The sequence below is a fragment of the Xenopus tropicalis genome, chromosome 6 (genome assembly GCF_000004195.4).
Source record: "Xenopus tropicalis strain Nigerian chromosome 6, UCB_Xtro_10.0, whole genome shotgun sequence".
NCBI lineage: Eukaryota > Metazoa > Chordata > Amphibia > Anura > Pipidae > Xenopus > Xenopus tropicalis.
In genome coordinates, this window is record NC_030682.2 from 102,071,296 (window position 1) to 102,089,145 (window position 17,850).

General features: G+C 38.1%; 1 protein-coding gene across 1 annotated transcript in view; it reads left to right on the forward strand.

The window, feature by feature from the left end:
* The window catches only part of cdh19 (cadherin 19, type 2), a 75,841-nt gene that overhangs the window by 29,225 nt on the left and 28,766 nt on the right, over positions 1-17,850 (forward strand). Inside the window, exons 4-5 of the mRNA XM_031904478.1 lie at positions 545-664; positions 14,363-14,527. Coding sequence (XP_031760338.1) covers positions 545-664; positions 14,363-14,527 — 285 coding nt within the window. The remainder of the gene's footprint in view (positions 1-544; positions 665-14,362; positions 14,528-17,850) is intronic.

A 17,850-nucleotide genomic window follows, 5' to 3' on the forward strand; every position in this document is an offset into this window, starting at 1 on the left:
TACTGCCGGATGATCTGTCACCAAGTTTTTAATTTTATTTCCTTCTTCTATTTTTTTAGATATTGTGAAGAGTAGAACTGAATAAATGAATTACTCTTTTCCTACATAAGACATTGTTTAATAGCCCATGGAACCTAATTTGACAGATTGCGGTTCAATATATTTTGCCATCATTCAGAAATCCTATGCATTCAGTATGATTAGCATTAATATCTACTATGCATGGGCTCCCATGTCCAACAGCCCTTGCACTTAGTTTGTCTATGTATGCTGCTTTATTTAATGTAATTTTTATTTGATGTGTCATCATTGTACAATTCAGAGTACAAAGCACTTTAGTTTCATCGTGTAGTGTTTTAAATGGGGGCATTTACCATAACCCAGCAGTAATATAAGGTTTTCAAACAAAGAACATAACATTATTAGAAGTGACTAGCTTCATAATTGTTTTCAAAGAGTGATGTTCATATTTTACTTGCCCAGTATTCAAGATGTTGACCTTAGCAAAAACCATTTGCACTAAAACAGCCTCTGTTTGACACAGGGACATTTGTCACACAAGTGACAGCTACAGACATGGATGATCCAAATTATGGAAACAGCGCTAGACTGGTATACAGCATTCTACAGGGTCAGCCACATTTTTCCATAGAACCAAAATCAGGTAATGTTGCTATTTGTTATTGTTATTTTTAATTTTCAAAGTATGTTTTACATTGCAAAAGATACATAATACATACCATGATATGGTCTTGGTAAACAAGGTATTTCAGTGCTATATCAATTGTTCATTTTATCTGTTGTCAGAAAAAAAGACTCTTACAAACAAAATAGATTGTATTTTCAATGCAAAATAGATAGATAATTGGAGATGAGACAATTGGGTGATGGGAGGTCAGCATCAGGGGAGTAACTACAGAGTAAGCAGACCCTGTTGTTGCAGGGCGGCCCAGTAAGGCCTTAATTGATGAGCAATTTCAATATATCTTAGAAGAATAGGTCAACTTACCAATGTTTTGAGGCCCTAAATTAAATTTGCTATGGGGCCTAGTAACATGTAGTTACTCTACTGGTCAACATGGTGATTTCTGTATATGCACCATAGTTCATGTTGATCTTGGAGAGTAAAAAGTGGGGGGATTAAATAGCCAGAATCCAGACCTTGCATCTCCCATAAGGACCAAGACTTCAGGTAGTGATTAGTTTTGTTATGGATAGCCGCTATTCCCGATTTAGCATTGACCATTTTAGTCATTTCAGCTAAGGCTTGGGCTTCTGGGGGTTTCAATTTTTTTGCGATTACCAGGTGGGTGGCAGATGGAATGTGTCTATTTAAAGCTTGACCACTTTTTAGTTTTGGCAGAGGTTTGCCTAATAATAAAGTGGGGAGACCTGTGGGGACCTGGTGGGAAAGGAGTTGGTCATGGACAGCAGTTACTTTTATCCAGATGGCCTGAATAATGGGGCATTTCCAGAAGATGTGGGGGAGAGTGCTCTGTGCTCCACTAGGCAGGGTAGTTAGGAAAAAGTTTATGGAGTTTATCTGATATATGTTACTAGAACATTAAAATATTGTACATGTGTTCCTCTTGTCTGATGCATGTGACCATCCTTCTAGTACTGACCCAGATGTTTGTCCGGTCTGTAGTAGATAATTGTTGTAGAAGGATTCCTTCCATTTATCCATATATTTGCGCCTCACTAGGGAATCATCTGGAGGTGTGGTGAGAATGTTGTTAATATTGGAGTTAAGTCCCTTTTGTGAAAGAACACTGATAAAAAAAATTGTGGCTACAAGAAGTGACAGAGAGGTATTCAGATAGTCTAAGGGTGAAGTCACGAGGCGATTAGTTGTGGCAACTTGTACAGTCTATTAACCTATGGCAGCTAAATGGCTGTGATCACCCGCCGCAACCAACAAATTGTCCCAACTGTCTTTACCCTAATATTGATCTGTGTCCTGTAAAGCTCTGAATGGGGTTAAGTGTATATATCAGGGGTTCAAACAGATCTCGAATGGTAAAAAGTATGGGCTGAAAATAGGGATTATTCAGGGGTCATTAAGAGACCAAACCATGTTTATGTTTAAAATTAATCTTAATCTAGAGAGTGAGCCAAGTAGCAACATTCTTTGCCGAGGAGCCTCGCAATCTGGTGGACAATATGGACCATATTAGAGAGTTCAAATGAAAGTCATTGACCATCATTTTTCTGTCTGACCCCAGGTAATATACTGTATGGCAGGGGTCCCCAGCCTTTCTTACTTGTGAGCAACAGTCAAATGTAAAAAGACTTGGAGAGCAACACAAGCACCATAAAAGTTCATGGAGGTTCCAAATAAGGGCTAAGATTGGCTATTAGGGGCCTCTGTGTACACTATCAGCTTACAGGGGGCTTTATTTGGTAGGAAATCTTGTTTTTATTCAACCAAAACTTGCCCCCAAACCAGGAATTCAAAAATAACTACCTGGTTTGGGGGCACTGAGAGCAACATCCAGGGGGTTTATGAGCAACATGTTGCCACCGAGCCACTGGTTGGGGATCACTGCTGTATGGTGTCCAGTGGGACCAGGCCAAGAGCATTCCAAACGGTGCAGTTTCATAGTATTTTTGTAGCTTGGGGATCGCAAGACTTCCATTCCTTACTGTTATCATCATGAATAGTTGTGTTTTAATAACCAACTTCCTGATGTCCATGTCATTTCTCATCATATCACAGCTAGGTTACTAGCATGGGTGGCAAATTTGAAAAGTGCAGTTACCAATAACAAACTATTGTCTTTAGTTTTGATCATCTACAAGTTATAAAATTAACATTTAGGAAGTAAAGTTAAAAAGTAAACATTTGAATGTGATATCCGAAGTTGTGTTTCTTTCATGTGTTTAAAACTATAAAATTAACCTTTTAAAAAAAAAAAAATTTGAATGATTTCTACGGGTTACTGTTTTCCATAACATTATATAAGACATAATTTTACCTGGTAAAGGAATTCAAAATGAAAATATGAATATAGCCTTGAACTTGCAAATTATACATCACTCTATTAGCACAAAGTAATGGCCATACACCAATATTAGAATTTAGAACTAAGATGCTAATCCTATATAATGACAGCTCTTTGTTACTTGCACTTTTGTTATTATTGTTGGAATGTGTCATGTGATGTCACTTAAATGCTGATGAGATTTCATGGACATAGGTACCTGGATGTAAGCCAAGTTTTACAAGCAAGGGTGGAAGTGGCAGCTGAACCTCTTGCTCAAACTAACTAGAATATATATATACCCAGTACTGAGAACTAGGAAAAGGGATAAGATAACACTTTATCCACTTTATCCAGGGGTAGCAGGTTGGGGGAAGGGAAGAAAGGGAAGGCTACAATGTTAATTGAGTGAAAATGAACTAGGAGATCATACCTTTTATTGGTCAATTTAGTAGATTATAATTCACAAGCTTTCTTGGGTGAGTGATTGAGGTGAGTATAAAACAGAAAACTGGAAAATGATGACTTTTATACATACTAAAACGAATTGTTGAAGAAGTGACATGTATGTGTAAACCAATGCCTGTACTTATATGTATGTATGTATGTATGTATGTATGTATGTATAACTTTATTTATAAAGCGCCACAAGGGTACGCAGCGCTGTACAGTCTTACAGAATACAAAATTACACACAGGGAGGACGAGTGATATAATAAATATATACAATAAATACATATATGTATATATATATATAAGTGCCATGTGGTATGAGACACAGTAGGAAGGAGGTCCCTGCCCCGTAGAGCTTACAATCTGAGTGGTTGGGTAACATACAGGCACAAACTGGAAGGTAAGAGTGCATCAGGTATGGGCATTTGCCCTTAAGCGCAGGACTGGGCAAAATAATGTCTTAGTGCTCCAGAAGGTAACAGCTGAGTTTTTTCTTAAAGAGAGTTAGTGAGTGTTCCCTACGGAGGGATTCAGGGATAGAGTTCCAGAGGTAAGGAGCAGCGAGATAGAAAGGTTTAAGATGAGAGAGCGCAGTGGGTGTGGATGGTGTAAAGAGACCGAGGCTAAGAGACCGAGGCTCTGAGAGGAGCGGAGGAGACGACCAGGAACATGTAGGGAGACCAGTGAAGAAATGTAGTGAGGAGCAGAGGAGTGAAGGGCTTTGAATGTCAGCAGAAGGATTTTGGAAGCTATCCTTTGCTTGACAGGCAGCCATGTTAGTGAGCTTAATTGAGGCTGAGCAGGATCCCTCTTAGGAGAGAGCAGGAGGATCCTGGCAGCAGAGTTTAAAATTGATTGCAGGGGAGAGAGGTGGGAGTCTGGGAGGCCGGTTAGTAGGAGATTGCAGTAATCTAAGCGGGAAAGGATAAGGGCATAGATTAGTGTTTTAGCTGTTGCTTGTGAAAGAAAGGGGCGTATCTTGGCAATATTGCGGAGGAAAAAGCGGCAGGTGTTGGCAGTGTTATTAATATGGTTAGAGAAGGAGAGTGACTGGTCAAAGATAACCCCAAGGCAGCGTGCAGAATTTACAGGGTTGATGGTCATGCCATCAATAGTAATGGTGAAAGGAGGAGGAGGGCCAGGTTTGGGCGGGAAGACCATGAGCTCTGTTTTAGCTAGGTTAAGTTTGAGCTGGCGTCGGTTCATTCAGGAGGAGATAGCCAGGAGGCAGTTACCAATCTGGGTTTGAACATCAGTGGTTAGTGCAGGGGTGTCTAAATATATCTGGATGTCATCTGCATATAGGTGGTATTTAAGACCAAAAGAAGAAATAAGGTCTCCTAGAGAGAGAGTGTACAGGGAGAACAGCAGGGGACCAAGCACAGAGCCCTGAGGCACCCCCACACTAAGCAGAACCGGGGTAGAGGATTTGTTAGTAAGAGCGACAGAGAAGGAGCGGTTAGAGAAATAGGAAGAGAACCAGGATGCAGCCTGATCACGGATACCCAGAGAATAGAGAATTTGCATAAGAATAGAATGGTTAACAGTATCAAAAGCAGAGGAAAGGTCTAGGAGAATGAGGACTGAGTAGCACCCCTTGGCCTTGGCAGTCTGGAGATCATTTGCCACTCTACATAAGGCCGTCTCAGTGGAGTGCGCAGGCCGAAAACCAGACTGCAGAGGGTCCAGCAGATTATGGGTGCAGAGGAAGTTAGTTACACGAGAAAAGACAAGACTTTCCAGGAGTTTAGAGGCTAGGGGCAGGAGAGAGACGGGACGGTAGTTAGAAAGGCAGGATGGGTCCAGTGTAGCCTTTTTAAGAATGGGTTTGACACATGCTTGTTTGAAGAGAGAGGGAAAAGTACCAGAAGCCAGAGAGGAATTGAATATGTGGGTAAGGGCTGGAGTAAGGGCAGGGGCACACTGTTTTAGTAGGGATGAGGGCATAGGATCCAGCGAGCAGGTAGTAGGCGGAGAGGATCGGAGAAGCTGAGAAACTTCAGACTCTGTTACGAGACTGAAGGAGCTGAATACGGAGAGAGGAGATTTAGGAAGGTTGAGATTACCGGTATCTGAAGGTTGGGAAAATTGTTTGCGGATAGAATCGACTTTGCTTTTAAAGTCAGCAAAGTCCTGGGGGGTGTGTTCAGATATGATTGATTCATTAGGTGAAGGATGAAGTAGCGCGTTAAATATGGAGAAGAAGCGCCGCGGGTTTGATTTATTATTATTTATAAGTGTATTATAGTAAGCTTGCTTGGCCTGGGATAGGGCAGTATTGAAGCACACCATAAGAAATTTATAGTGGAAGAAGTCAGCTTTAACGCGTGATTTCCTCCAAATGCGCTCAGCAGATCGTGCACAGGAGCGCAGAAATCGCGTCTGAGGGTTAAGCCAGGGACGGGGATTGCGTGCACGACTGCGTTGGGGCTGCAGGGGGGCATAGGGGTTAATTGCAGATGATAAAATTGAGTTGTAGGTATTTACCAGTAACTCAGGATCAGAGGAAGCACAGGAGGAGGAGAGGCTAGAACTAAGAGAGTTCGCGAGAGCAGTTATATCAACCATTCGCGTGTTGCGAATCAGGGTTTTAGGCTGAGAGTTAGAGGGAGAATGAGACATGTGCGAGATAGAAAAGGAGATAAGATGATGATCTGAAAGAGGAAAAGGCTCACTGTTAAATGTAGATAGAAAAGACCAGATCTAGAAAATGACCATCCTTATGGGTAGCTGTATTAGTCCATTGCCGGAGATCAAAGGAGGAGGTTAGATGGAGAAATCGAGATGGCCAGGGCTGAGAGGGGTCATCTATATGGCAATTGAAGTCGCCTAAAATGATTGCAGGGGTGTCAAAACATAGAAAAAAAGAGAGCCAGGATTCAAAGTCAGAGAGAAAAGTAGCCAAGGATTTTGAAGAAGGAGGTCTGTAAACAACTGCCACCCGCACAGAGAGCGGGTGGAACAGCTGAACCGTATGCACCTCAAAAGAAGGAAACCTGAAAGTAGGGGGTATAGGGATTAGTTTAAACCAGCAATGAGGGGAGAGCAGAACCCTACCCCTCCCCCACGGCCAGTAATGCGGGGAGTGTGAGAGAATTAAAGGCCGCCATAAGAGAGAGCTGCCTCAATAGCATTATCATTCTGAGAGAGCCAGGTCTCTGTTATGGCAAAAAGGTGAAAAGACTTGGAGCAAAACAGATCATGGATAAAAGCGGCTTTGTTAGTTACAGAGCGGGTATTGAGAAGGGCACAAGAGAAGGGGAGATAGGAAGAGGAGAGAGTGGGAATGTGAATAATGTTAGACGGGTTAGCGGTTTGTGAGGGTTTTACCAGAAGAGAAGCATTGCGTGGGCGATAGGAAATGGGTACATGGCAGGGACCAGGATTGGGAGAGATATCACCTGCGGCCAGTAGTAGCAGTAAGGAGAGGGAGGGGAGGTGTGAGAATGATTTAAAATCGTTATGCTTTTGTGAGGTATTGGTTGGAGGTGCTAGATTTTTCAAAAATGTATAAAGATTGTAAGAGCAGCAGTGTGTAGAATGGAGGAGAGAGGGAGATATTGTTATGGAGTAGGGACAGTCAGCTGGGGGGTTAAAGGAAGAAGTTACCTTTGGAACCACAAACATGAAAGATAAAACTAATAAGAGCAATGACATTATGCAAGTAAACTGGGTCTTCATTCAAATGGACTGAGGCTGGCCGGTCTTCTGCTGTTGCTTCCCTAGTTGTTCCTCCTGTTGCACTCCTTGTTAAACTCCTTGTTAAACTCCTTGTTAAACTCCTTGTTAAACTCCTTGTTAAACTCCTTTTCCAGTTCACTTGTGAATGATTCACTTTGGAAGGATTCACTTGTGCGCTGCTACCCCAAATGAGGTTCTTAAGATATAGGGAGAGCAAGCTGGGTCACTCCTGAACACAGGACTGGGGAATCAGGACTGATTGCAGCTAGTTAAATTACAAATTAAATCAATCAGCTGAGTCCCAGGATGAGAGAAGTGCACAAGTGAAGATCAGCCCAAAGATATGCTGAACTACAAAGTTTGTTTAGAGGAGTTTACGATGGGGGTCATAAAATCAACAAATTGCTGGAGCACAGGAATAGGGGGCATGCAATATTGGGAATTGAGAATGGAAATAGAACTAGCTAAATTACCCAATAAACTAGCAAAAATGCAGTATTCAGGGCCACAGTGATCAGTCTGCCTAAGGTAAGCTTACTCTGTAGAGAATTATACAAATAACACCTAGTTGCTAGTTACTAATTTAACCAATGAAGAGTATCACTCTACATTTTCCTGTTTTTATCAATGGTAAGCACAGCGCAACACTCTGCTACTACATAATTGGGGGAACATTAACACAATAAAAACACATTAACTGGGACAGGACTTATTAATTGAAAAGGGAAAAGAAATGAGAACAAGGAGGGGGTGGAACAGTGCCTGTCTCAGTGTGTGTTTTATAATCAATACTATTTGGACTCGTAAGCAAATTTGAAACAAACCTTTATCCAACCCTTAGGCCTGGAGCTCACCAGGGAGAAAGAAGGTAAGACTGCTGACTTCTGCTTAGTGTTCTTAACGCACTGACAGGCCACAAAGCCGATTTTGGCAAGAAAACGCATTATTTCACAAAATATCCCAAAGAATCGGTGATTGAGCCATTTCATTAGATTAATATCCCAAGATCTACTATTTTCACCCGACTTCATTTGATTAAATGCATTTTTTTATATACCATCTGGATGAATCCTAAGACTGGTGATTCCATTTGAAATAATTTTTTACAATAACATATCACCAGTAAAATTATTCATTTTACACTACTGTCCACTGGGTGACTATATGAATTCATTAGATCTATTCGAAACTTGTGTCTAGCGCCCTCTTGTGTGCTATACAATTGTTGATGCGTTCCATATTGTTACAAATGCATGCGAGCACAAACATGCCACATATAAATTTCTTATCATCTGAATGAACTTTTAATTAACCAAGCTGAAAGCATCTGGGAAACTGTTCGGCTTCACAGCCCTAAATTATGTGTTAAACAGCTTCTTACTTTCTAACAACTACAGAATGTTCATTAACATTAATATGAAATTGCATTAAAATGAGCAGTCTAAATGATATTTGGAACAGAAAAACATGCCTTTTTGGACATGTCATGGCCTTGTAGCATATTTTTGATTCACTGTATAAATTATATGTTTTTGCTCTTAGCAGATTAATTTCTTTTGGAAAAATCAGAAGATTAAAGCTGCAATGTCCCTTTACATCAATAAACATTTATGCTTTTCTGAATGTCATGATCCTGCATGTTTAACTTATTTATTAATAATTCTGTAATATACATGCACGCATAGGGACACATTCATCAAAGTATGAGTTCGAAAATGGGAAAAATTCAGATTAGACACAATAATTTCTGATGATTGCAAATATCACAAAAATGCTTACGAAAAAATTGGAATAGTCACGTTAATATCGTATTGGCGATCCGAAAGTCACAAAATTTTTGTATCAATCGATCCTAAACGGCGGGAAAACCTTTCTGACTTTGATCCTTCTGCCCATGATTTTGGAAGCCTCCCATAGGACTCAATGGCACTCTGCAACTCCAACCTGGCCACAGGAAAGTCAATGTACGATTGAGTCCGAATAAAAAAAAAATTGTATTATTTCTAAGTTTTAGAACTGTGCGTATTTTCTACGATATTTTTGTTAATTCCCGCAACTTTTTCGTACTTTGTGCGACAATTTGTGTGCCAAAATCATATGCAGTTTGTATATAAGCTATGTAAAGAAAAGCCGGCACTTTGTGTGCCTGGGTGCAGTAAATAGATAAGTATTTACAGAACAAAGAAGAAATGCCGCACTCACAGGTCTTAGTGCAAAAATAAAGAAAATTTATTCAGGCAGACTAACGTTTCGGCTGGCTCCCCAGTTAGTCTGCCTGAATAAATTTTCTTTATTTTTGCACTAAGACCTGTGAGTGCGGCATTTCTTCTTTGTTCTGTATATATATATATATATATATAAAATTGTTTTACTTCCCTCAACCTCAAAATCTGCTAAGCAAGTACAGGTACATGAATGACAATAGACAAACCTCAGCACTTAGTTATTAAATAGAACTGGAGTTGCAATGCAATATGCCCATTACTCAAATGTCAAAAAAATGTTGATGGTTATGCAATGGTTACATAAAAAAGGGGAAAAAAAAGCTGTGTAAAATATTTTTCCATACTTATTCATATGTCAAGTGATGATTGATATGTTCAATTTGGGATTTTGCTTGAATAGCAGCAAATGCTGTTTTTGATCCTATGGAAGAAAAAAAAAATCTTCATATGAATGAAAACCTGGCATGCATTCATCAGCTATGCTGTTCCCTAAAATGCTTCATGTAGTGGGATTCAGCTATTGAGATAGACCATGTTCAGATTTCATACACGTACAAATAATACAACCAAGCACAATGTAGCAGAAAAAACAAGCTAACATCTGGGCTCAATGACTAAACTCTTATAAGAAATTGTTTCTTTAACAATAAAAAACTAAAAAGTATGTTTTTCCCTAAAGGGTTCATATAGGGACACTGTCATCCCTAACTGAGAAATCACATGGCTGCTTCAGCCTGGAGCAGATGGAACATTGCACCTGAGACTGCATCTGTAGCTGAGTGGTTAGGGTCACGAAGTAAATACTATTGCTAGCCTTCCTGCCTTCTGGGGTTTTTTTCTGTACAAAGCATTAGCCCTCACTGGTATATATTCTGTATAAAATTACTGCCAGCATAACAAAGATATACCAACAAGAATAGCCTATAGATCAGAGCCTCTCTCAGGCTAAAACTAGCCACATGTGGAACAACCACGACTTCCAGTTCAGTCCTGTCCTAACTATGCAGACATCATTATTTGTGTCAGGTTAACATATGCAACGCTACTATAAGTTCATAATTGATAATGGATTTCTTGTGACAAGCAACATAGTATTAGAATGGAGCTGGAAGTTTCTAGTGATCTGGTTGACCAGACTTATAAAAGAAAATAGCTGATGATGGTGAATTGATTATAATAAATAAGCCCACTGAAATTACCATTTCTGTGGGATTATAGATGATAATCAATAATGTAAAGCAAGTGTTGCTTTAAAGTTAAGTTTAATAAAAGATAGCATTTTTTGTGTTGAGCAGCCCTAGCCTGATAAAGCATCTCAGTGTACTTCTTACATAGCCTAGAAGCCTCTGATACACTGTATGTCTGTACCTTTCTGTCACTGTTGTTTTATCACTACAAATACCTGAGCTAGATTTCAGTATGGTCTCATATCATTATTTAACAATATCTAAACAGTTCTTCTACCTTAAATAGGGTGATATTCAAAGTGATAATGTATACTGTTAATAGTTAGAGTATCTCCTTCAGAAAGCTCCAAATTATGGGAAGGCCTCCTCCAATAGACATTTTAAACAAAAAAATAAAATTTTTAAAAATGATTTAATTTCTCTCTGTAATAAAGAAGTAACTGAAATTCAGTAAGAAAAAGCGAACTTGTGGTTTATTATGTGAAAATTTATGGACAAGATTCAATTTAAGGACAAAAAAAAAATTCTACAAATTTAGTTCCAGTTTTTTTTCATGTGATAAACTTTGAGTTTTTCTGAATTGAATTGCATCTCAAATTGATTCTCATCTATGGGGGGATAGCCCTTTTTTGGAGTAAAAGTGGTGGTAAAACTGTTGCAAAACCCATTCTCCATATTCACAAACAGAAATCTGCCTAAATTCTGCCACATTTCAGTTTTTGGTGAAAGAAAGACACTTTTGTAAATTTGGCTTTTATACGACATTTTAATGACTATTTTCCTGCCATTTTTCCCAACATTTTCAAAATGGAGTAAAGCCCAGTGTAACTCTGTCAGATCAACTCTAAGCTCTTCTGTTTTGCTTTGTTTCACACAGCCTCCAACTCACGCCTCTGGTAGGGGCCACATTGGGGAATTATTGACATATTAATGGACATTAACAGCCTATTGTCAGGGTACATGCTTCTGTCTAACCCTAGAACAAAAGGTGGAAAAAGTGTCATTAGCACAATTATAAACAAGTAAACCACTGATTAAACAAAAAGTTTAATTTATACAATATAATATATAATATATATATATAATATATATTATATATATATATAAAGGTTTTACCTCACATTTGCATTGTTATACTAGTCTTAGCTTAATGAATGAGGCAATAATAACATTTTGAATGAATATATTGTATACATTTTTATTTAAAGGAAAAGTAAAGCCTCTTTACTTTTAGCAGAACTTCACTCACACTTGCCCCAACTTATTTGTGCCCCAATAGCATGACCAGAACTACAGAGCTGCTTGACAGCATTGGCCCCCAGCTTTAGCTGTGTCTCTTCTGTTCCTAGCTGCCATCTTGGTAATCAGCAAGCAACACATACACACTGGCACCCAAACTGGGATATTGGGGTATAATGTTGGACTGGCCCCTAGTCCTGTTGGGCCCCTTTTAACTGGGCACGTTGGTGTGTGGGCCGGATTGCTGCTGACCAGTAATCAATGGGGTGATAGAGAAGAGAAGTAGTGTGGTGGCAGAGTAGTGTAGGGGGTGGGCCCTTGATTCACTTTTTCCCATTAAGAAGGCATTTAGAAGCTTAAATCTTGTTACAGAGGTAGAGTACATAGAAATATGGAAAACATTAGAAAGCCCAGCTTGTCCTAAAAAAAAAAATGATGTGTAGCTTTCCTAGGCAAAGTAAAATGTCCCTTCAGGAAATGCCCCTAAAGTGAAATAACAAATTGCATATGAAATGCAAAATCCTGCTGGTAAAATCCTTATTCCAAGGCTCATGTAGCTGTGAGACTGGGTTTGATGGCACTGACAGATTTACTAAGAGTTAAAGACAAATTCATAAGAAATTGTTGCTAAACTGACAAAATCTAAAAACTGTCTGTTTAAAAGACAAATTCACATTAGATAGAGGTTTGTGAATAAGGTGGAAAATCCGACAAATCTATCTCCACTTTTTTGTCTCAATATCACCTCTTTTGTGAATTCCCCCATGAGTTTTCATGTGATCAAACTTTTTCTCACTGAACTGAATCTGGCCCAATGTATGATGATCCAAATTAGGGAAATATGCCTTAACTGTAATACCCCAGGTCCCAAGCATCCTGAATAATAGATCCTATACCTGTACTTGTTAAGCTTAATTAGCTTATTACTAAATAGTCAACAAACCACCAATATTTGCAGAATTTTGGATCTTTCTAAATAGTTTTTGTCACTTTTTAGAGCCAGATTTTATACTCACATTTGTGCTACTGATAGGGAATTAAAGTATGTCCTTTATCTACAATAAAAAGTCTTTTTTTATACTTCCAGATTTCCAAGCTTAGCTCCAAAGTATACCAGTAATTTTATTGAAATTGTGGTAAATATATACTATACAAACATCGCTGAGAGTTGTGGAGACAATTGTTGGCCTATTGCTGCAATGAAACTAATTGCTTGGGAATGGAATTCTTTATCACTGTATTGTTTATGCTAGTAAGAACCATATTATAAAATATGTACATCCCTTGCACTCGTTTTTATTCTTGCTGCGCAGAAATGACAAGGTATATACTGTTATTTACAAATGCCAGAAGCAAAGAAGCCAATATCAGTGTACATTTTACTAAATAGCAGGACGCCGGGTGCTGTGAATTTCCCAAGGGAATTGGCTGATAGTGCATGTTGGCTGAGTTCAGGACAGGAAAAAATCAGAGTAAAAGAGATCCAAGCTTAAACTATATTAGATATTAGATTAGATGTTTCCTTGCATAAAAATATGGCATCTACTTCTGTGCATTTATTTAGCATATATACCTGTCAATTTAATCACAGAAAACAAACTTGTTAAAGTTTTAATAGACAAAATATGAATATTACCACTTAGTCATTAAACTTGAAACTCAATCCTTTTTGCTAATTTTTAAATATATACAATTGAGCTATAATAAAGCACATGAAAATGCATTTACCCCACAACACTGGGGTTTATCCCTGGTAAATAATCAGGTAATACACAGCTTTAACTGGTTCAGTGATGGTAAAATAATAAAACCAAATATCTACTTGCTTGCTAGAAGTACAATTTATTCTTAATATTAAAGGTATACTCTCCTAGTTTATAAGCCTGTCTAGCCTTTATTTACACTTGTAATCCTCATTCTCTAAGTATGACAGTGTTCTTAATTATATTCTTAACTACATTTTGTTAATCTTTATACAGAATGCTTGGGACCTGAGGTATTCTGAATAAAGGATCTTTCTGTAATTTAGATTTTCCCACCTTAAAACTAATATGATTGAATTGCCACCGATTATGACTATTATGCAGGCTCAGTTAGGATCAATACAATGTGCTGGTTTATTTTTACAGAAAAAAGGACATTTTAAAAAAATGATTTGCTTAAAATGGACTCTATGGGAGATGGACTTCCTGTAATTCAGAGTTTTCTGAATAACAGGTTTCCAAATAAGGGATCCCATACATGTGCTGCAATTGAATCCTTTATGGTGGTGGTATTTGCATTGGAATGCTTAACTAGATGGTGTGAGTACATATATGAAGAACTTTATGTAAAACTTTTCCTAAAATGGTCTTTACAAGTGACTCTTGTTGAGTTTAATGGGGAAAAAAGTTTCATCTTCAGTCCAGGAAATGGTTCCAGGGAGGTTGTACTCAACTATGGGACAGCTGACCTGAGTAGAGACAAGCTCCAACTTGCAGAATTGTTTTGTATTTTTCTATTGTAAAAAAGCAGCACAAATATTTCAAACATCCAGAGAAATGGCAAGGAGCATTTGTAGCAAGTAACCTATGTTTTACTGTATTTATTTTAGGAATTATTAGAGTGGTTTCCCAGATGGATAGAGAAGCTAAAGACCTATACTTTGTTGTGATCCAAGCAAAAGACATGGCTGGAAGTGTGGGTGGATTGTCAACAACAACAACTGTAACAGTTAGCTTGTCTGATGTAAATGACAATGCACCAAAGTTTCAGCAAAGTAAGTACAATACTCTTCTGTTCTGTAATGTATTTATTATGGAGGGAAACTAATTCTTGTATAAATAGGAAATAGGAGCCTCTTTATGGCTGATGTGCTTTCATGTTAGACTGTATTTTATCTGTCCCAACATTTTTCTTAAATGCTGGCATAGTTTCTATACTGTAACAATGGTTTTAAAATAATATAATATCATACAAAAATGCTAGTGCCTTTTATCTTAAGCACAGTTTGTATGCATATGAGCACATACTTCAAAGATGGTCGATTCCAGTCAAGTCTATATTTTCCTGCACAAGCAGGAGCTCAGCTAAGAATTGACTCTGCACATGGAATCGGTGTCTGTTCAGACAGAAAATGTATGAAACAATTTGAGCTTCTGGTGTGTTATGCAGGCAGATCAAGTAAATATATAGGCTTCTGTAGGAGAAGGGTAACGCACATCCTTATGTGGGCAATCACTGCACTGATCTGTGTCTATTGGGAGGGCACCTGTATAGACAGAAGGAAATTACAAGGAGCGTGTTCAGATGAGCAGGAGCTTATTTTCTGTATTTACAGCTGGTATCGCTGTATAACAAGAACCCAAACAGACTGTGTGCTGTTGAACTGCTGTAAAATAAAGAAAAGTTAAAGTCCTGTGTTACTGCATTGTCTGTATCCCTTTCTATTTTCTACATAGAAAATGCATGCTTACTGCTGTATCAAGCTAAATCCCCACCATTTGTCAAGCATTGTCCTTATTCTTCTTCAGCGGGTAATTCATGAAATGAAATATAGAAGTTGACAGCATTCTTTTCTTTACCATAGGACAAAATTCATTTCTCTTTAAGAAAATTGCTCTACATACTATATTCAGTTCTGTATTTGTGTGCAACGGATACAAGCTGGAAACTAATTAATTTATTTTTTATTTAATTTAATCATTTTTCATATTGGTGCAGTTTTTACACAGGCCAATAATACTAATTTTTGTATCAGAGTGGCACTGAGAGTATGGGTATATCTCTGTGGGTTTTAGTGTTTTCATATTTGCGGATGCAATGAACCAAGGAAGACTTTTATTATAGCAGACTCCCACAAAAATAACAATGATATGGCCTTGGTAACATAATGAGCCCTCCTCCTATTCCAATACATCTACCCTCACATTCTCTTTAATATCACAAAGACTTCACGTTCAGCTGTAGACTGGTACGATACCAGCAGCATATCATTAACTGCTGAGGGGGGCACCTAAACACTACTGCCCCCCCTACTCCTCTGTACAGCACTACAAAGCCCAAACTTTTCCCCCTGCTTTTTGCAATGCCCGTAGGTTCTCACTAACCAAATCTAAATGCAATTTATCCTAATTGGTGCACAGTCACTTTTGAAGTCCTACCCCACAAACGTATTAATTCTACCTTGGCTTAGCTAACCAAGCTGCTTCTCACCTTTGATGTGAGCTATTAGAAGATCTCATTGTCCCCCAGGTAGCACCTAACAAGGAACAGCTTCCCTGCCTGGACTGGGTTCAAAGGTCTGTTATTTAATGTTTCTTAGGCTAAAGAGGAATTTCCTTTTTCTCCACTCCTCTCTATAGGTTCTCAGGGCTTGGGACCTCCCATCTTTAGAAAGTTCTTGGGGAAATCAGATTAGAGAGGCTTCAGATGGGGTTTTTTGCCTTCCTCTGGATCAACTAGTAGTTAGGCAGGTTATATATAGGCATTATGGTTGAACGTGATGGACATATGTCTTTTTTCAACCCAACTTACTATGTTACTATGTAAATCCCCTGGTCAGTCTTCATATTACATTAGCTATTTATATTCAAAATAAATTTCACCTCCTTATTCACTCATTTAGATGTATATAAATAGTGAATATTCTTGTGTTCATGACCTTATGAAAGAGGTAGTTTCACAAGAAGGTGTAACCATTCCATAGGTACCATGGGCTATAAAGTACACTGCATGTGCCTACAGACTACAGAGCTGGCCTTGCTGTACTATAGCTCTCAAATTCACATTTTTCTTTCTCAAACGAGAGTAACTTTTTATGTTTTGACACACTTTTCTGATTTACCTTTATATCAAGACATCTATAGATATTTTTTGTTCTTTTTTTTTTTACATCTTTCTTTTATGTTCCAGTAGAATCGTTCAACTGACACTTTAAATAATACACAAAATTCTCATGCTGCTATTTTTAAAATTCCTATCTCCTCCTACAATTCTTTCATCTCATTGCAGGCCATTTGGGGATTTGCATATACATTTTGTATTGATCCCAGTGAGCAAGAATTCATTTTCTTCATATTTTTAAAGCAAGACAAATGTTTTTTTCAAACCCGATAACACTTTGCAATAATAAAACTATAGTTCTATGATTTATATTGCTGTGCTTTCTGTGGACATATTTTTTGGACTCTACCAGCAAAAAACAATGAACAGGGAAAGTAAGGGGCTTTTGTAACCAAAATTGCACTAAACATTGGACTCTTACATGGAGAGTAAAAAAAGAGTTAGCAATTAAAGCATTCATGTAGAATAATTGTGTTTTCTGCTGCTTCTTATGCTTTAGGTCATCACACTTGTAACTTTTGTAATACTTTTATATACAGAAGGTTTGAGACCTAAGGCTTTCTGGATAAGGGGTCCTTCTGTACTTTGGATCTCCATACCTTAAGTCTGCTAAAAAAGAAAATATAAACTAATTAACCCAATAGGATTGTTTGCCTCCATTAAGGATCAAGTAGAAGCTACTGTTTTATGTTTACAGAGACAAATGTCTTCTTCTTCTGACCCTTTCCAACCTTCAAATGAAGGTCACTGACCCCAGCAGCCAAAAACTATTGCTCTGTGAGGCTACAATTTTCTTGTTATTGTTATTTTTTATTACTTCATTTTATATTCAGGTTCTCTGCTATTCATATTCCAGTCTTTATATAAAACTACTTCCTGGTAGCTAAGGTAATTTGGACCCTAGCAACCAGATAACAGAAATTACATTACATTAACATTTATTTATAAAGCGCCAACATATTCCGCAGCGCTGTACAATATGTGGGTTACATACATTGGACATACAGAGTAACATATAAAGCAATCAGTAACCGATACAAGAGGTGAAGAGGGCCCTGCCCAAAAGAGCTTACAATCTACTGATGTGCTGCTAAACAAAAAGCAAAACAATTAAAAAACTACAAATAATAAAAAATGAAGACCAATTGCAACTTGTTTCAGAATATTACTCTCTATCATACCAAAAGTTAACGCCAAGTTGAACAACCCCTTTAACTGTCGTGATAAACTCTTAAGGTTAGGGTTGTTGTCTTCAAG